Raw genomic sequence first — 15,005 nt, 5'->3', positions numbered from 1 at the left:
GGAACGTACCGCTTCAGCTCCAAGCTTGTCTTTATCGCTCTCAGTGATCAGTCCTTCAGCCATGAGGTGAGGCATAATAGAGTCAACGTCCAAATCGTTGCAGAGTTGAACCAAACACCTGTCCAGCACTTTTCGGTAATCTCTTGACATGGCCATGGTTATGATACTGTATTGACACAGAATATTAACACAAGACAGGTTTAAAGAAAACAAGACACTTAAAAGGTATTCTGTATTGGCCCCTAATATGCTAGGTACAGTAGATAGTATAAATATGGTCACCTTTGGTCAAAATTCTTAAAACTGTTTTTATTACAACCACCTTGGAGGAAAATTTTGCCTAACTGAGACATTCAGTCATCTTGTGTGTGTTCCTTAAAAATGTCTGAGTAAAGACCTCCAGGAAAGTACTTTTTGAAAACTTCTAGCAATTAAAGAGTGCTATAATTTGGGGCCTATAATGACTACCTTTAATTCTTCCTTTTTCCCCCTTTTTTTGTTGAAAACTCCCCTTTATTATTGGTGTGATCAAAGATAGCTCAGTTGAATATATTATGGCCCATTGTTCTTTAAGTTATGTTACAACCAGAGTATTTAGTAGTGTTCAACTTGTGAATCTGATTTCCAAACCTGATGGCTAATCATATTATATATCACATTCTACCATTATAGTAGTACATTAAATGGTTTAGGATAGTTATACTACTAGTATTGTCAACATCCTGAATTTGATAGACTCGGAAGAACAGCATGCAGTTTGTACTTTAAACTGTCACTTATCACTGTCTCAAAATAATAGCCTTGATATTTCAAACCTGAACTACTGTAGGGCAACATTGTCCAATCATACATCCATTTAAGATATTTGAGAGACAAACATCTTTCCAAAGGGTACGAATCATCCACCTTAAACCTTATTGTTTGATTGCATTGCAGGTATGAATTTTTATTTTTCCTCTGAAAAATAAGGCAAGATTCAGTCTGTTGACATACTGATATACTATTAACATATAGTACCACATTGAAATTCTAGGTGAAATATCAATTAACCATTGACAGAACTGCCAACTGTTTTCCACAAAAATAGGGAGATTAACAATTTGTTATCCTTAAATATCGAGACATTGCTAAGAACATTGGGAAAATTCCAACGGAATCAAAATCTTGACTATCAAACGCATTCATGGTTTACAGATCTCCTACTGTATGGATGCAATGACATTATACTAGCTGTAGGCTATGTAAAGTAATGGTTGGACTAATATTTGGGCTGCAGAAAACAATGGCATTTCCCAAAAAACATTGCTAGTTTTCTCTATGTTCCCAAGCATGTATATAGATAAGCACACAAATTTCTGATTGCGATTTTGAAACGAAAAATCCAAACTTACTTTGTTCGTGATTATGTGATTAGAGTTAGGCTACAGTGCTACAAGTACTGTACTTCCGACTCTTACGTGAACAAGTTAGGCTATGCGAAGAATTCCAATCACAGCATAGGCCTACGTCTGGTTTAAGTTTGCTCGTCTGTTTGATCCAACGTTTCATAAAATCTACGAATGTTCATAGATTTTACAAAATATCAGTTATTGGTCTATAGCTGAGGGATCAGAATGATAGTTGCCCGGTTCCATAAGAACGAAAGAAGCTTCACGCACTTGCGGCTCGTCCTATATATGCTAACAGTATGTGCAAATTATGACGAATTGAGGTGAATCCTATGGTTGAATCATAGGGAATTCCCCGTGCGTATAGCGTCGGCATAGGCGCATAGTATTACAATTTTTTTCCCGGCGCCCCGTAAGACATGTATAATGTTGGCCCAGTAGCGGCATAAGTTGGTGCAGTACTAGCTTACTTGTCAGGTTCTTGTCGCAACGTAAGTAAACTTGAAAGAGCGACTTTTCCTTCTTGATAAAACATCGAAAAAACCGTTAGAACAGTGGATCTTTCGTCGCTGTGTAAGCAATTTCACTTCTAGTTAAGGCCTTGCGATGAAGTTGACTAAGTAACACTGATTTATACTAGTTAGGCCCTGAACACAGCAACACACTTAAACGTTAGGCACAGGCTACTGTATGTAGTAAAGTTTTAGGCCTAGGCTATAGGACCTAGTGTTATTTGGACATAAGATCTTAAGTTAGTTGAACAATTAGGGATCTTTTACCTCAGTTTGAGAATCTGAGATTGCTATCTCACACAGTGGTAATGAATATTAATTAACCAGTTATCACTGTTGCAATATGCCATTGATGTTAAGCCTGAAAAGTCCTGCATAAAATCCTGCAGGATCCTGTGGGATTTTATGCCAGGATTTGGCCACATCCTGCATGCATATGAAGGATTCTTGTACGTTTGGAAGGAATCCTGTTCCATATACAGGAATCGTATAGGATTCCTGCAGGACTTCTTTGTATGGGAAGGCCTATGTAACTTACATCAAGGAATGTGAAATGGGTGTATCCAACAGACAAATGAACAAGGACATTAGACCTTTCCTTATTCATCTGGCTGCCAGGTGTAATTATAACACAAAACATAATCATATTATAGTCTGGCAGCATGTAAAACAGTGGCACTAGTGTGGGCCTTTACTCTGGCTGCCATGCAAGTAACCATGGAACTGAGTTTGGCAGTTCCCAAAATAGTCCAAGCACTAGATAAATGGTGAGCATAAGGTGGCCAGAGGTCCAGCATTTATGGAATCCTTTAGTTCGTATAGTTTGTACGTATATTAATTTTCATTTACATGTTCATATGTACAGTCAATGACAGTATATTTATCTGTTTGCAGAGTCAATAGATACAATCAAAACTAGCAGATGGTGATCTGTTACTGTATTATAAATTCTATGTGCTAAGTTTATTTCCATTTTCCTTTCCACCTATATAGCACAGGTCTTATACAATCTCACATCAATGACACTCTGAGTCTGACATTCAGTGGGGCCAAACCCTGTTTTCCTAGTCTAAGGTGAAAATGACTGGCACTTACGAGTTCAAAGACAGTTTCCTTAGCAACCAAGAAGAGCAGCTCCATAAATATCCCACTTTTCCACAAGGAAATGAAGTCCCAGTTGTGATTGATAATGGTAAGTGTTCATAACACAGGCTTCTAAAAATTTAGATGAATCTGGTTTTTCTAATAGATGTTTCAGTAAATGGAGAGACAGAGACACCCATAGCACACACCTCATCATCTGAGTACTATAACCTTCCACTGTATATGTTTTAAGCTGATCTATTTCAGTGATGTACCTTAACTATACAGTAAGCAAGAATATCATATGATTTGTTTCTGAAAATGTTTGGCTTAATCATGAACTTTCTTCCAATTTAATTTGTTCTGTGAAACAATTCTTACAAGTTTTAACTACACGTTCTTCAGTTGAATGTAATAATTGACTCACAGTGTACTCAGGTTTGTTTTATAAAAGAAACCATCGTTTGCTGTTTCAGTTGCATTTAAGTAGTGAGTAATAATAATAATAATAATGAGGTGAACAAAACCCTTCATAACAATGTGGATAAAAAAATTCTCTCAATATTGAAAAACTACTGACATTGAAAAGATTGCACACGATAATTTACCACGACGACCAGTTACAAGCCAAACTATGAACTTTTTCTTACGTTATGCAGTTTTTTTCTTACGTCACAGGTTCCTTCAGATGCAGAGCTGGCTGGGGGAACGACGCGGAGCCCAAACTGGATTTTCGTAACTTCGTGACCAGACAGCGGAGCAAGAGAGAAGGCGAAGTCCAGATAGGAAACAACATCAGTAACCTCGAAGCCGTGAGGTGGTTATTGCGCACCCAGTTTGATCGAGACGTTGTCACTCATTTTGACGTTCAGGAGCAGATATTTGACCATGTTTTCCATCATTTAGGTATCGAATCTGAAGGCCAGCTCGTTGAGCACCCAGTCCTGATGACAGAAGTGCTGTGTAATCCTAACTACAGTCGTCACTGTGAGTTGACTTGTTAGACCGTTTTATTACTTGTTACATAGTTCTACATTACTCCAATATCATGTGACAATGCCTCTCACAGAATTCACCTTCATTTTAATGTATTTCTTACAATTTAAGTCTTCAATCATGAAAGGGACCCATACTTTTTGGGAGGACTAGTCACAGAGGAAAAATAAAGAGCAAACTTGGTTTAATGCTGTTGTTGATTTATTTACAAAAATCTCTCCGTGGCATTCTCATTGGCCACGAAATAATTTCTTCAATTTTGATTGGACCTCCTGATCAACACTGTTTGTTGCTATTGGTTATTTACATATGTACATTCATATGTATTGGACGTATCATAGAGTAATACTTGTGATCATGACAGGCGTTGCCTCAACCATTTGTCATTGCCAGTTGACCATATTTAAGTTCAAAGCGAAGCCGCCAGGAAAAGTGCTTTAAAAGTCTGCTAGCCAAACAGTACTAGTGTTCAATTTATGTGGGTACTACTATATTACATTAAATTGTGCGAAAAAGAATGAACTTTACATCAGACATGGATCAACACAGTTTTTTTTCTCTTTACAAAATTGGTGTGCCCATTCTATGATGCTGAAAAGTATATATACAGTATATATATATATAAAGCATGTGACATTCTATTTCTATCCTTCCCTTTGTATTGCCCTGGGGTATTAAGCAAACCACATGTACCTTTATTATTAAAGTTGTCAGTCTGGCATAAACTTTACATAATATAATATTATATATGATATATATTATATAATATAACATTTTCTCTATCCCCTGTAGTAATGTCTGAACTGTTGTTTGAGTGCTACCAAGTTCCGAAGGTTGCTTACGGAGTAGATGCTCTGTTTAGTTTACACCATAGCCAGCCAATGGGAGGTGAGTGATATTATCTTTAAGTTTGTACCAGACCATGCCAGCTCAATGGCTTCTTTACTAGCCTTTTAAGTTGCCACGAGAATTAGCCCCCCCCCCCTCGCCCCTACCATCTCGACTTGTACTGAGAGCGAACCCTTTGACGGTCACTATTACCCAGCTTTGCCCTCTGTATCACACCAGAGTCAGGAAATATTTGGTAATGAAAGGACAAAGCCTTCAAGGGCTTTGTTTAATACAACTTAGCCTGGATGTGTGCACAACCCTCCTGTATAAGAACCATACCAAACTGTATGGAGGTGACTGTAGTGTCGGTCCCTGGTGCAACACAACTACAAGCATAGAGATTACTCTAAAACTAACGGCTTGCTGGAGAATCAAATGTTTTCTGCTCTTGTATAAATGAAAGAGTTTTAGAGTAACTGCTATTAACCTATGATAACATTACATTCAATATTAGGGGCATTTTCATATAAATATTAAGTATACCAAATATATGATGGTGCTACATTCACTACTGAATAGTGACTATTATCCTCCTTTGCCCACTGAAATTTACAGGTAATGAAGTCCTATGAAATTCTACTTCAAAATGAAGTGACTTGTTACAGCTCTATTTGGAACTACCCCCTCTACTTATGCCATAACAAACCCTATGGTGGTAACTATGTAACCATGTGTGTCTACTGTGTCAGAATCCAATCCAGGAAATTACAGGTAGTAGCTTAAAGGGTGTGAAGACTAGCGCAAAAAGAAACATCTAATGCAGGTACTTTGACCTGGTTTCGAATGAGGTGTAACAGAACTTTTAAACACCACCATCAATCCCAGAAAATACACACACAGCTTGCTACCACCGCCAGTTAGACACTAGTGTACAGTCAGTACATACAGCTGCGATCAATACCCACAGCACTGTATACAAACGATACAGCGATGGACATCTCAGGTCCAGCTAAAGATAACAAGGTATCACGTTTCATTACCGTACTGTCTGCATTTTGTAGCGACAGGAACAAAACGTCACTTGCAAGCAACAGAAAGTTAACTTTTTTAGAAGGCCACACATGGTTTGGGGCGAGTCTTCAATGCCTTTAAATGCACATAAATCGACTTGGCACAACTCTGCATGGAATTGAATGCTACCCCATCAACTTGTACCAAAAGAGCACTTTAAGATGTTACTCTTAGCCTATTAGGGTCAATGTATATACCAGACCTTCTGGGAGGTAAGTACTTAACAATTTGTACATTGAGAATACCTCATAAACTGATAGCTTCACTTTAAAATCTTTCAAGTTAGGGGAATTGAAAAGTGATTAAAGTTAGGTGATCATACCATACCTTTTGGTCACCATATAGTAGAGTTTTGTTTAATACAGTAAAATGTCAATTGATTTATTGTTCCTCTGTAATCATGTTGGACAGACACTTCAGATGGTCTGGTGGTCTCCTTCGGTTATCACAACACCTGCATACTCCCGTACCTCAACAGCAGATTGGAAACCGCCATGTGCCGGAGGGTCAATGTCGGAGGATATCAACAAGCTACTTTCTTGAGCCGGGCTCTTCAACTGAAATACCCTTCTCATTTCTCAGCCATCAACAACAGCAGGGTTGAGGTACTTGGCACTTGAAATAAAAGGCTCCACTTAGTTTGGCAAAGTATAGATTTAACTCTTTACTTTTTTGTGAGATTTCATTCATGTTTGTCCTCAGCAAGATTGTTGTACTCAATAATGCAAAGCTGTGATTAATAAAGTGCCTGCATGTCCACTTTGAAATTGTGTGTTGAAATTAATGTATGAAAGTTAATGTCTGTGTGTGTGCTTGTGTGGACATGTGCGTTTGTTTTGCTATCTGACCGAGGACTTGAACAAAAGAGTTTCAGGTCCTTGGTTGTGATTTCTAAGGAATCACCACGTCCTCGGAAGAATTCTATTGTATGGGGTATTGTTAAGGTTAGGGTACGTGGATCTGAACAATGGAAAATACAATGGGGTCCTCGGTCTGAATGAAACACAAACATGTATGTGTGTGTGTGTGTGATGCTTCATTCAACCATGGAAGATCTTCACATCAAATCAAATAGAATTTGCAGACAGGACAACTTCTACAAATAGAGAAAAATTTTAAAATATAAAAAATCAAAAAAACAATATGCAAACAAAAGTGAGCATATATGTATGGAAATTGGCACATAAGGATACAATGAGAAGATTGAAAGATAGTTAATTAAGACAGATAGATCAAGTAGAAAAGTGACAAGGGAATATCAGTAGAAGATACAGATTAAGAGGGGAAACAAAGAAACATAATTAGAAGGTAGAAGGGGGGGTATTCAGGATCTGTGGACAAGGTAATGGTGAGGTGAAGATGGGGTAAGGGAGCAGGTGGCAGGGGACAAATTGCTCGATTGTTTCTTTCTTGGCTGGATTGAAACCTGTGTCAGAGCAGTCCAAAAGTTCAGTACCTTTAAGAATTATGTGCGGTTAGGACGGTTGAGGTGTCTCCCATTTTGGAGTTCCCATCTTTATGGTAGACCCCTGCTCTCTCTCTCTAAGTCATTGTACTAGAGTTAATTCCTCACCAAGGTTTTTTGTCACTTCTGATAGTCAGGAACAGTCCAAACATACCACATTTGCTACATAGTAGTATTACGCGGAAAGTCTTTCGCCCTGATGGATGTGGTTGGTCCCTTTGCGTGAACTACATTCATTATTTTGATCGAAATAACTGTTTATTTTTAAATTTCTTTAATATGATGTACAGGATTGATTAGATTTAGTTCTATCAAGTGATTGGTCAGTACGTATGCAAAGTTTACTGGAGTTCGGTCCTAATAGTCTAGAATGCTAAAAAGTCAACTGACGACCGCAATCACAAAACACTATGGGTAATAGAAAATCATTTAATCAAAGCCATTATTTCCATAATGTATGATGCTCAAGAATGTCTGAAGATTAAACTTAATATCGCTGGCTCTGTTGCGTTCAGTCGGCAAAGACACCCATGGGCCAGTTTTCAAAGGAGCCGTTTAATACTCTCTTTTATCTTTTTTTTTTTTTTTAGGAGCTTCTGTGGAACTTTGCCCACATCTCCAACGATTACAAGTCCGAACTAAAATCTTGGTCTGACCCTGACTATTACAAGAGGAACGTCTGCAAGATTCAGCTACCATTCACTCCTGTGAGTAATTCATCTCTCCCTCCACCCCCCCCCCCCCCACCCACTCACCCCACTCCACTCTCCCATACACCACCAGTCATGAGGATAAATCAATCTGAAGTACTCCTGAAATAATTACATATTCATTCTTCCTAACACATCCATTCACTTCTGTAACTCACTCTCCCCATATCCCTACCCCTCCCCAACAACCACTCTTTTACTCTGTTCAATAATTCAAACATACCTTATTTGTGAGTAACTGTATTGTACAAAACTAACTCATTCATTGTGCCTAAACTCACTGCTATAAGCAGATTACCCAAAGTCACCCCCCTGGTCATCAGCTCACCCACTAATGCTCTCTTAACCAGCCTCCTACAAAACAATGAGCAATGTTTAATATTGCTCTCCTGCTAGTTCCCTACGTTCCCCTCATTTGACCATGCCTTCTCCCTGCACCTTCCCCTTATTACCTCTGTATTAAAGGGTGTGAAGACGAGCGCAAAAAGAAACGTCTAATGCCGGTAATCTGACCTAGTTTCGAATGAGGTGTAACAGCTTGCTACCGTCGGTAATTAGACACTAGTGTACAGTCAGTACATACAGCTGGGGTCAATACCCACTGCACAGTGTATAGACGATACAGCAATGGACATCTCAGGTCCAGCTAAAGATAACAAGTTATCATGTTTCATTACTGTCTGCATTTTGTAGCGACAAGAACAAAACGTCACTTGCAAGCAACAGAAAGTTAACTTTTTCAGATGGCGGCACACGGTTTGGGGCGAGTCTTCAATGCCTTTAAGTAAACTAAACAGCCATGATTCAGTACTAAGTATTGCAACTACAGTAAGTTTCCTTCCTGCAAGTGACATCATACTTACTCTTCTGTCAGTACTTTACACTCAATGAGTTGAGTAATTCTTGCTGTATCGGTATATTGTCAGTGTGCAAGGTATATCAGCTAAGACTGTACATACTACATTCAGTAGGTAATAATGTCAAACCACTAGTGAGATCCAATGGAGACAACACGTTAGATTAATCTTCAAAGCCTAGCACGATAACTATGGCTGTCTCTTGACCATTAGTGACCTTTGCTTTGTAGATTATATTTCTGGTTAGACATTCCCCGGACAGGGGGCAGTCTGGCTAGTGGAAGCCTCAAGGCATGGTACAACATTCACACCAAATCATTCCGCAACGAACGTTACCAAAAATAAAGTGGACTCTTCAAAAGCATATCTGGTACTTAAAAAGAATAAAATCGAGTAACTCCATTTCTTGGGAAATCCTAAATCACTCTAATAAACATGACAACAGCTCCGTCCAGTGTAATCTCTGTATGGAAGGAAAGTTCTTCACATTAAGAAGCAGCACCGCCAAAACCTACAACTCAGTCAACAAGTGTAACAAATTTGTGTCCAAATGTCGTCATGGCAACCGTTCAAAGAAGCCTTCTGACAGCCACCAAAGGAAAAAGTTGTCCTGGCAAGATTCAGTTGCCTGATGATCGCCGCAGTGAAAAGAAGTCAATGTGCGTGAAACTCAAATATACCATGAACCGTTTCAAATATATATCTGTTTATAAATACATATAGATTATATATGTATATGTATATATATATATATATATATTCTTATCATTGTCATATGGGTCTCTCATCCCTAGGTTAACAGTTGGTCTGACGATACAAAGCAAGCCCGTTTACAGAAACTGACCAAGGAAATTGACGATGTTGTCAAAATGTGGACCACGGAGGAGGTGAGGAATAGTGTGCTAATTAGAATTCAATATTTATATAGACATACAATTTCTTGATATGTTACAGAGTTCCTTTAATTTTCAAAATTTACATAGCATTTACATTACACTCTACTTGCCTTTGACAGATTCACTAGAATAACCAGTGCAGCAGCGTTCTATATGTTAATTCTGGGATGCATTTTGCTCATTGCCCACAAAAAAGGGGGTAGACAGTTTGTAATAGCTTTATCAATTTATGTAAAACAACAATATTTTACAATAAAAAAAAATAAATAATAAAAATTGTCCGTCAAAAATGGTCTGCTTAATATCCCTTTGGGACTAAATTACAGAGTACATACAAACTGTAGACAAACAAATATTGCACTCTTTTACAATTCAAATGGGGAGTGAACTTGGGTGTGCAGTTTAAGTAAATGCAATGCATTCATGAACTGAATGCAGAACAAGCTCAGAGACATTTTCTGACCAGAGCTTGTTGTTTGTTCAATCTTAATGAGGCATCAAAATTGAAAGAAAGATTTCATGGGCTGATGATAAGACTTATTATTACCGCATCATTGTAATAACCCAGTTTAATTCAATAATTCAGTTATTCATTAATTTGTTTAGATGTGTCAAGTTGTTTGTAAGCAAATGACAAAAACATTTCAGGACTACTTAAATGTTTTTTTTTTACAGCAAAATTTGATTCCTGATTTTCAAGAACAGTGGCAAGAATTTCATTCGGATGTTTCGTCTGCATTCCAAGCTCTCTTCAATACGTTAAACAAGTACAACAGTCTGGCGGAGAACTGTGTCAAGCAGCTCCAGAAGGGAATTACATTACTTAAAGACACAGCTGACAATAACGCCTTTCATGATTGGTCAGAAGGGTTGAAGAATTGTCATCATAGTTTATGTGAGAACCGATCTGATTGGCTCAATCAGAAGGAAGTCCTAAGACAGAAATTTCTGGATGGAGAAACAGAAGATGGGGAGGAGAAAGACGAGGCTCAAGAAATAGACACTGAAGACTTCTCAGGTAAAGAGGTGATAATGGTTGACCTCTAGCAACCAGTAGAAACATGTCTGATCCATAGCAACCAGCCTTAAAATGGCCGACATTTAACACCCAGTCATTTACATGGTTAATGCATAGCTACCTGCCATGAAATGACTAACTACTAGCAGCTAATACAAAACAAGGACTTCTGCATAGCAAGCAGACAGAAAAGGGTGACCTCTTGTAATTCACCCACATGGCAGAGTCCACAGGAGAGATTCAAAATGGCTGACCCATAGCAACCAGCAATTATCTTAAAAAGGAATAATCAGTTCTGTGTGGCTGATGATTTGTCAATGAATGAGTATCTATCATTGTAAGTCTATGATTGTATGTCAAGATGATAAAACTGAAAATATTGTATCTTGTTGAATAGATCTAACTTTGGATATGTGAGACAGTCACAAAGTACTCACGCAAAATGGAATATTGACATTACTTTATTTTGTAAAATAGGATCTAGCAAGAATGTCAAAAGTTATTTCTAGATTAACTTTGAGGTATAAAGTATTTGGTTGTTGCGAATTTCAGCTAATGGTTAAAGTTTATCGTGAAAGTGAAGACACTTGTTGGTTTGTCATTTTTGTTTATATGTGCTTGGGATGGGAGGGAGGGAGGGACTGACAGGGCAAGGGGAGGGACAGGGCAAGGGGAGGGAGGGACTTACAGGGCAGGGGGCGGAGAGGGACTGACAGGGCAGGGGATTTTAAACTGTCAGACATTTTTTCACCTTAAAAAATGTTTTCGTCTTCTACTTCCCCACGTAGAGCAAGAAACTAAACGGAAGCTGCTGGTCGCACTAGAGTTGATGGTAATGTCCGATAGGATTAAGGAATCAATTTTTATCTTCTCCCTTATCTGCCTTTAATATTTGCTCTACAAATGCTAACAGCAACGTAACTTTCAGTGGAGTTAATTTGACTTGGTGAAAAAAGACATTCCCAGCAATAGACTGGAAACATGTTAGTAAAATGTATGAATTAGTTGGTAGGTTGGTGCTAATGTGTGTTCACATTGATCAATCTAAGAAACAAGTTTACTTTAATACTGAGCCCATATTACAGATATGGAGTATGTGTGATCATGTGATATATGTTTGTATGTGTGTGTACATTTGTCAGTCATGATTTGATACAGCATGTTTCTGATATCTTTCATACACACATGTAATAATAGAAAAGCTAAAATTTCTTTTCTTCTGTTTACTGGACTGTATTGAATGATATTGGTTACTTGGTATACAGGCTACCGCAATTTTGGACTGGCGCCCTCAGTAAGGAAATTATAAATACGGATCACAACCTACGTCAGGCTAGATTACCTTAAACGTAATTCTGAAGTTTTTAAAATCCTGTTCTTGCCAATGGTTTCTATAGTTCTTTAAATAATAACCATTTTTTAATTCTCTCTTCTAGGAGGAGAAGATGAGGCCAGAGGAAGGGGAGAGTCGTAAAGTCGGAGCCCTTGAGCAACTTCTACGAGATGTGGAGGCCATCATGAAGTAGGATAAAAAGAAATGAACCACTTCTGTCGTAAACAAACTAAGAGGCCTCAGTATTTCTATTTTCACCTTCCATTACATACTCTTAAGAACATTCATGGAACCAGTTCTGTCATGAGGACACACTTTCAGTGATTCTGTATGATGATTTTGAAGTAACTTATTCAGTGTTGTAGCTATGGTGTAGTGACGATGCAGCTATGACTTGTGATAAGCCTGTGTTAATCCATCACCATGATCATCAACATCATTACCACCATCATCACCATCATCATCACCATCATCATCATCATCACCATCATCATCATCACCACCATCACCATCACCATCACCATCATCATCATCATCATCATCATCATCATCATCATCATCATCATCATCATCATCATCATCATCACCACCATCATCATCGTGATCATCGGATTTCAAAGGCGCTTGTGTTGGCGTCATAACCCTTTATGATTATAAAACTATACATATCTTTTATTAAGTAGGTAGGGTTTTTGGACAGCAAAATTTGGCTTTGGGTGAAATTCTTGTGATGTCGGTCTTGCTGCTTTATATATATCAGTTGATTGTGCAGGTCCTTTGTTAAGTGACAAAGGTAACCCCTGGGTTTTAGTCAGACCCATCCCGAGTTTAATTGTTATGCAATCGCAGAAATACACTATAAATAAGTCCATCCCTTCTTGCCTCCTACTCCTACAGCCGTTTAACTGTCTTATCTGTTATAGATTACATTTGTTTAATTTTTTTTTTAAAGTTCACACAGCATCCAAAAGAAAATGACATTTGACGTGGCGGAATATTACCAGCTTCATCTGGGTACCGAATTAATCAGAGTTCCCGAGATATTATTCCAACCGTCGATCGCCGGAATGGATCAAGGGGGAGTGGCAGAGACGATGGAATTCATCCTGTCTCTGTACGACCAAGATAACCAAAGCAAACTTGTGCAGGTATTTGAAATAATGAAATATCTATATATTTTTTTTATATAAGGGCTTGTGGGTAGATTCTTTGGGAAACCAATATCACTATACTGATAGATGGGTAACAACAAAGGGTTGCCAAATAATAGAAAGTAATCAGGATACAGTCTCCATTTTTTTCCATCTTTTGAAAATCCTTCCAGGTTTGCTGTTTTGGTTCTGGTGGGTTGTACTGTAGTTATAGTGTTTGAGAGGAGTGAAAAACTTTTCCTCATTTGCTTAATGTACTTGTAACAGTAATGCACATAACGATACATACATGGTGCACCTGGTCCCACAATGCACATAACGATACATACATGGTGCACCTGGTCCCACAATGCACATAATGATACATGGTCCCACAATGCACATAACGATACATACATGGTGTGCCTGGTCCCACAATGCACATAATGATACATTAATGGTGCACCTGGTCCCACAATGCACATAATGATACATGGTCCCACAATGCACATAACGATACATAGATGGTGACCCTGGTCCCACAAAGCACATAATGATACATACATGGTGCACCTGGTCCCAGCACATAATGATACATGGTCCCACAATGCACATAACGATACATACATGGTGTGCCTGGTCCCACAATGCACATAACAATACATTAATGGTGCACCTGGTCCCACAATGCACATAACCATACATACATGGTGCACCTGGTCCCACAATAAACGTAACGATACATGCATGGTGCACCTGGTCCCACAATGCACATGACGATACATACATGGTGCACCTGGTCCCACAATGCACATAACGATACATACATGGTGCACCTGGTCCCACAATGCAAATAACGATACATTAATCGTGCACCTGGTCCCACAATGCACATCACGATACATGCATGGTGCCCCTGGTCCGTGCTTTTCAGATACATTTTCACATTGCATTGTTATTTACATTGGAAGTACATTTCAGATATGAACAATTTACATTATCAGCATTTGTCATCTCTTATGCTCCCCCCCCCTCTTTCTCCAACCCCCTTCAGTGCATCAGGTGGAATTTTAAAATTAGCTCTGTGTGGAAAAGATCCACTGCAAAGGACTTAATTTTAAAAGGCACAGGTATAGAATGTAGTTTTTTTCAAGTTAATGTTGTATTGGTAATTGGTCCTAGTTGAATCAGAGTTGTGCTTACTTTCATCAATTCATCTCTTGGTCTATATCTTTGCAGAATGTTTACCTGACTGGTGGACTCGCTGCCTATCCAAGCATGGTGGAGAGAGTAGAGGCAGAACTTAGGGCTGTCAGGCCATTCCAGTCTACATTTAAAGTAACTAAAGCAGGTAAGTGGAGAGTAATCTTGGAATACAGACAATTGTTTACTCTCTTTATTTCAACTGAAATTCCAAAGGAAAGTAGAGGGGGTGGGGGGGAGGAGGTGGGGAATGTGGGAAGATACGGACTTAAATGATGTAGGGAGAAAGGAAGCAACCGTTGCTACTTTGTACTCTGTAGAGAATATTTGAAAAGAGCAAACAATTTTGGCTCATGGCTGTATAATATAAAATATATCATTAACTTATCAAAATATTCAGATGCAATGATTAACATGGACAGTATCAGATGTTCCTTTTTTTCCTGTTCCTCTCCCCCTCCCCCCCCCATTATTTTTGGCATTAATTTCTTGAAAATGGGTTCCTGTTTAAT

General features: G+C 38.5%; 1 protein-coding gene and 1 long non-coding RNA gene across 5 annotated transcripts in view; one reads left to right on the top strand and one right to left on the bottom strand.

Moving 5' to 3' along the window:
• Window positions 1–73: 73 nt before the first annotated feature.
• On the bottom strand, window positions 74–1,689 carry LOC139963684 (uncharacterized). Its single transcript, XR_011791721.1, has 2 exons — window positions 1,392–1,689; window positions 74–166 (listed from the first exon to the last, which is right to left on the bottom strand). It is a non-coding gene; the product is annotated as an uncharacterized lncRNA (long non-coding RNA).
• A 58-nt stretch (window positions 1,690–1,747) lies between these two features.
• LOC139963677 (actin-related protein 5-like) overlaps window positions 1,748–15,005 on the top strand; it is a 22,739-nt gene continuing 9,481 nt past the window's right edge. Inside the window, exons 1-12 of one of the 4 annotated variants that reach the window (XM_071964709.1) lie at window positions 1,748–1,879; window positions 2,894–3,092; window positions 3,662–3,970; window positions 4,772–4,867; window positions 6,293–6,486; window positions 7,937–8,053; window positions 9,708–9,800; window positions 10,485–10,827; window positions 11,616–11,659; window positions 12,264–12,349; window positions 13,113–13,308; window positions 14,530–14,641. In XM_071964709.1, coding sequence (XP_071820810.1) covers window positions 2,981–3,092; window positions 3,662–3,970; window positions 4,772–4,867; window positions 6,293–6,486; window positions 7,937–8,053; window positions 9,708–9,800; window positions 10,485–10,827; window positions 11,616–11,659; window positions 12,264–12,349; window positions 13,113–13,308; window positions 14,530–14,641 — 1,702 coding nt within the window. In that variant the 5' untranslated portion in view covers window positions 1,748–1,879; window positions 2,894–2,980. Of the gene's footprint in view, window positions 1,962–2,893; window positions 3,093–3,661; window positions 3,971–4,771; window positions 4,868–6,292; window positions 6,487–7,936; window positions 8,054–9,707; window positions 9,801–10,484; window positions 10,828–11,615; window positions 11,660–12,263; window positions 12,350–13,112; window positions 13,309–14,529; window positions 14,642–15,005 lie in introns of all 4 variants that reach the window. The other 3 variants (XM_071964711.1, XM_071964710.1, XM_071964712.1) reach the window with 3 other exon arrangements.

Source organism: Apostichopus japonicus, chromosome 22, assembly GCF_037975245.1.
Source record: "Apostichopus japonicus isolate 1M-3 chromosome 22, ASM3797524v1, whole genome shotgun sequence".
Classification (NCBI taxonomy): Eukaryota; Metazoa; Echinodermata; class Holothuroidea; order Aspidochirotida; family Stichopodidae; genus Apostichopus; species Apostichopus japonicus.
This window is presented reverse-complemented; position numbering and strand designations above follow the sequence as displayed.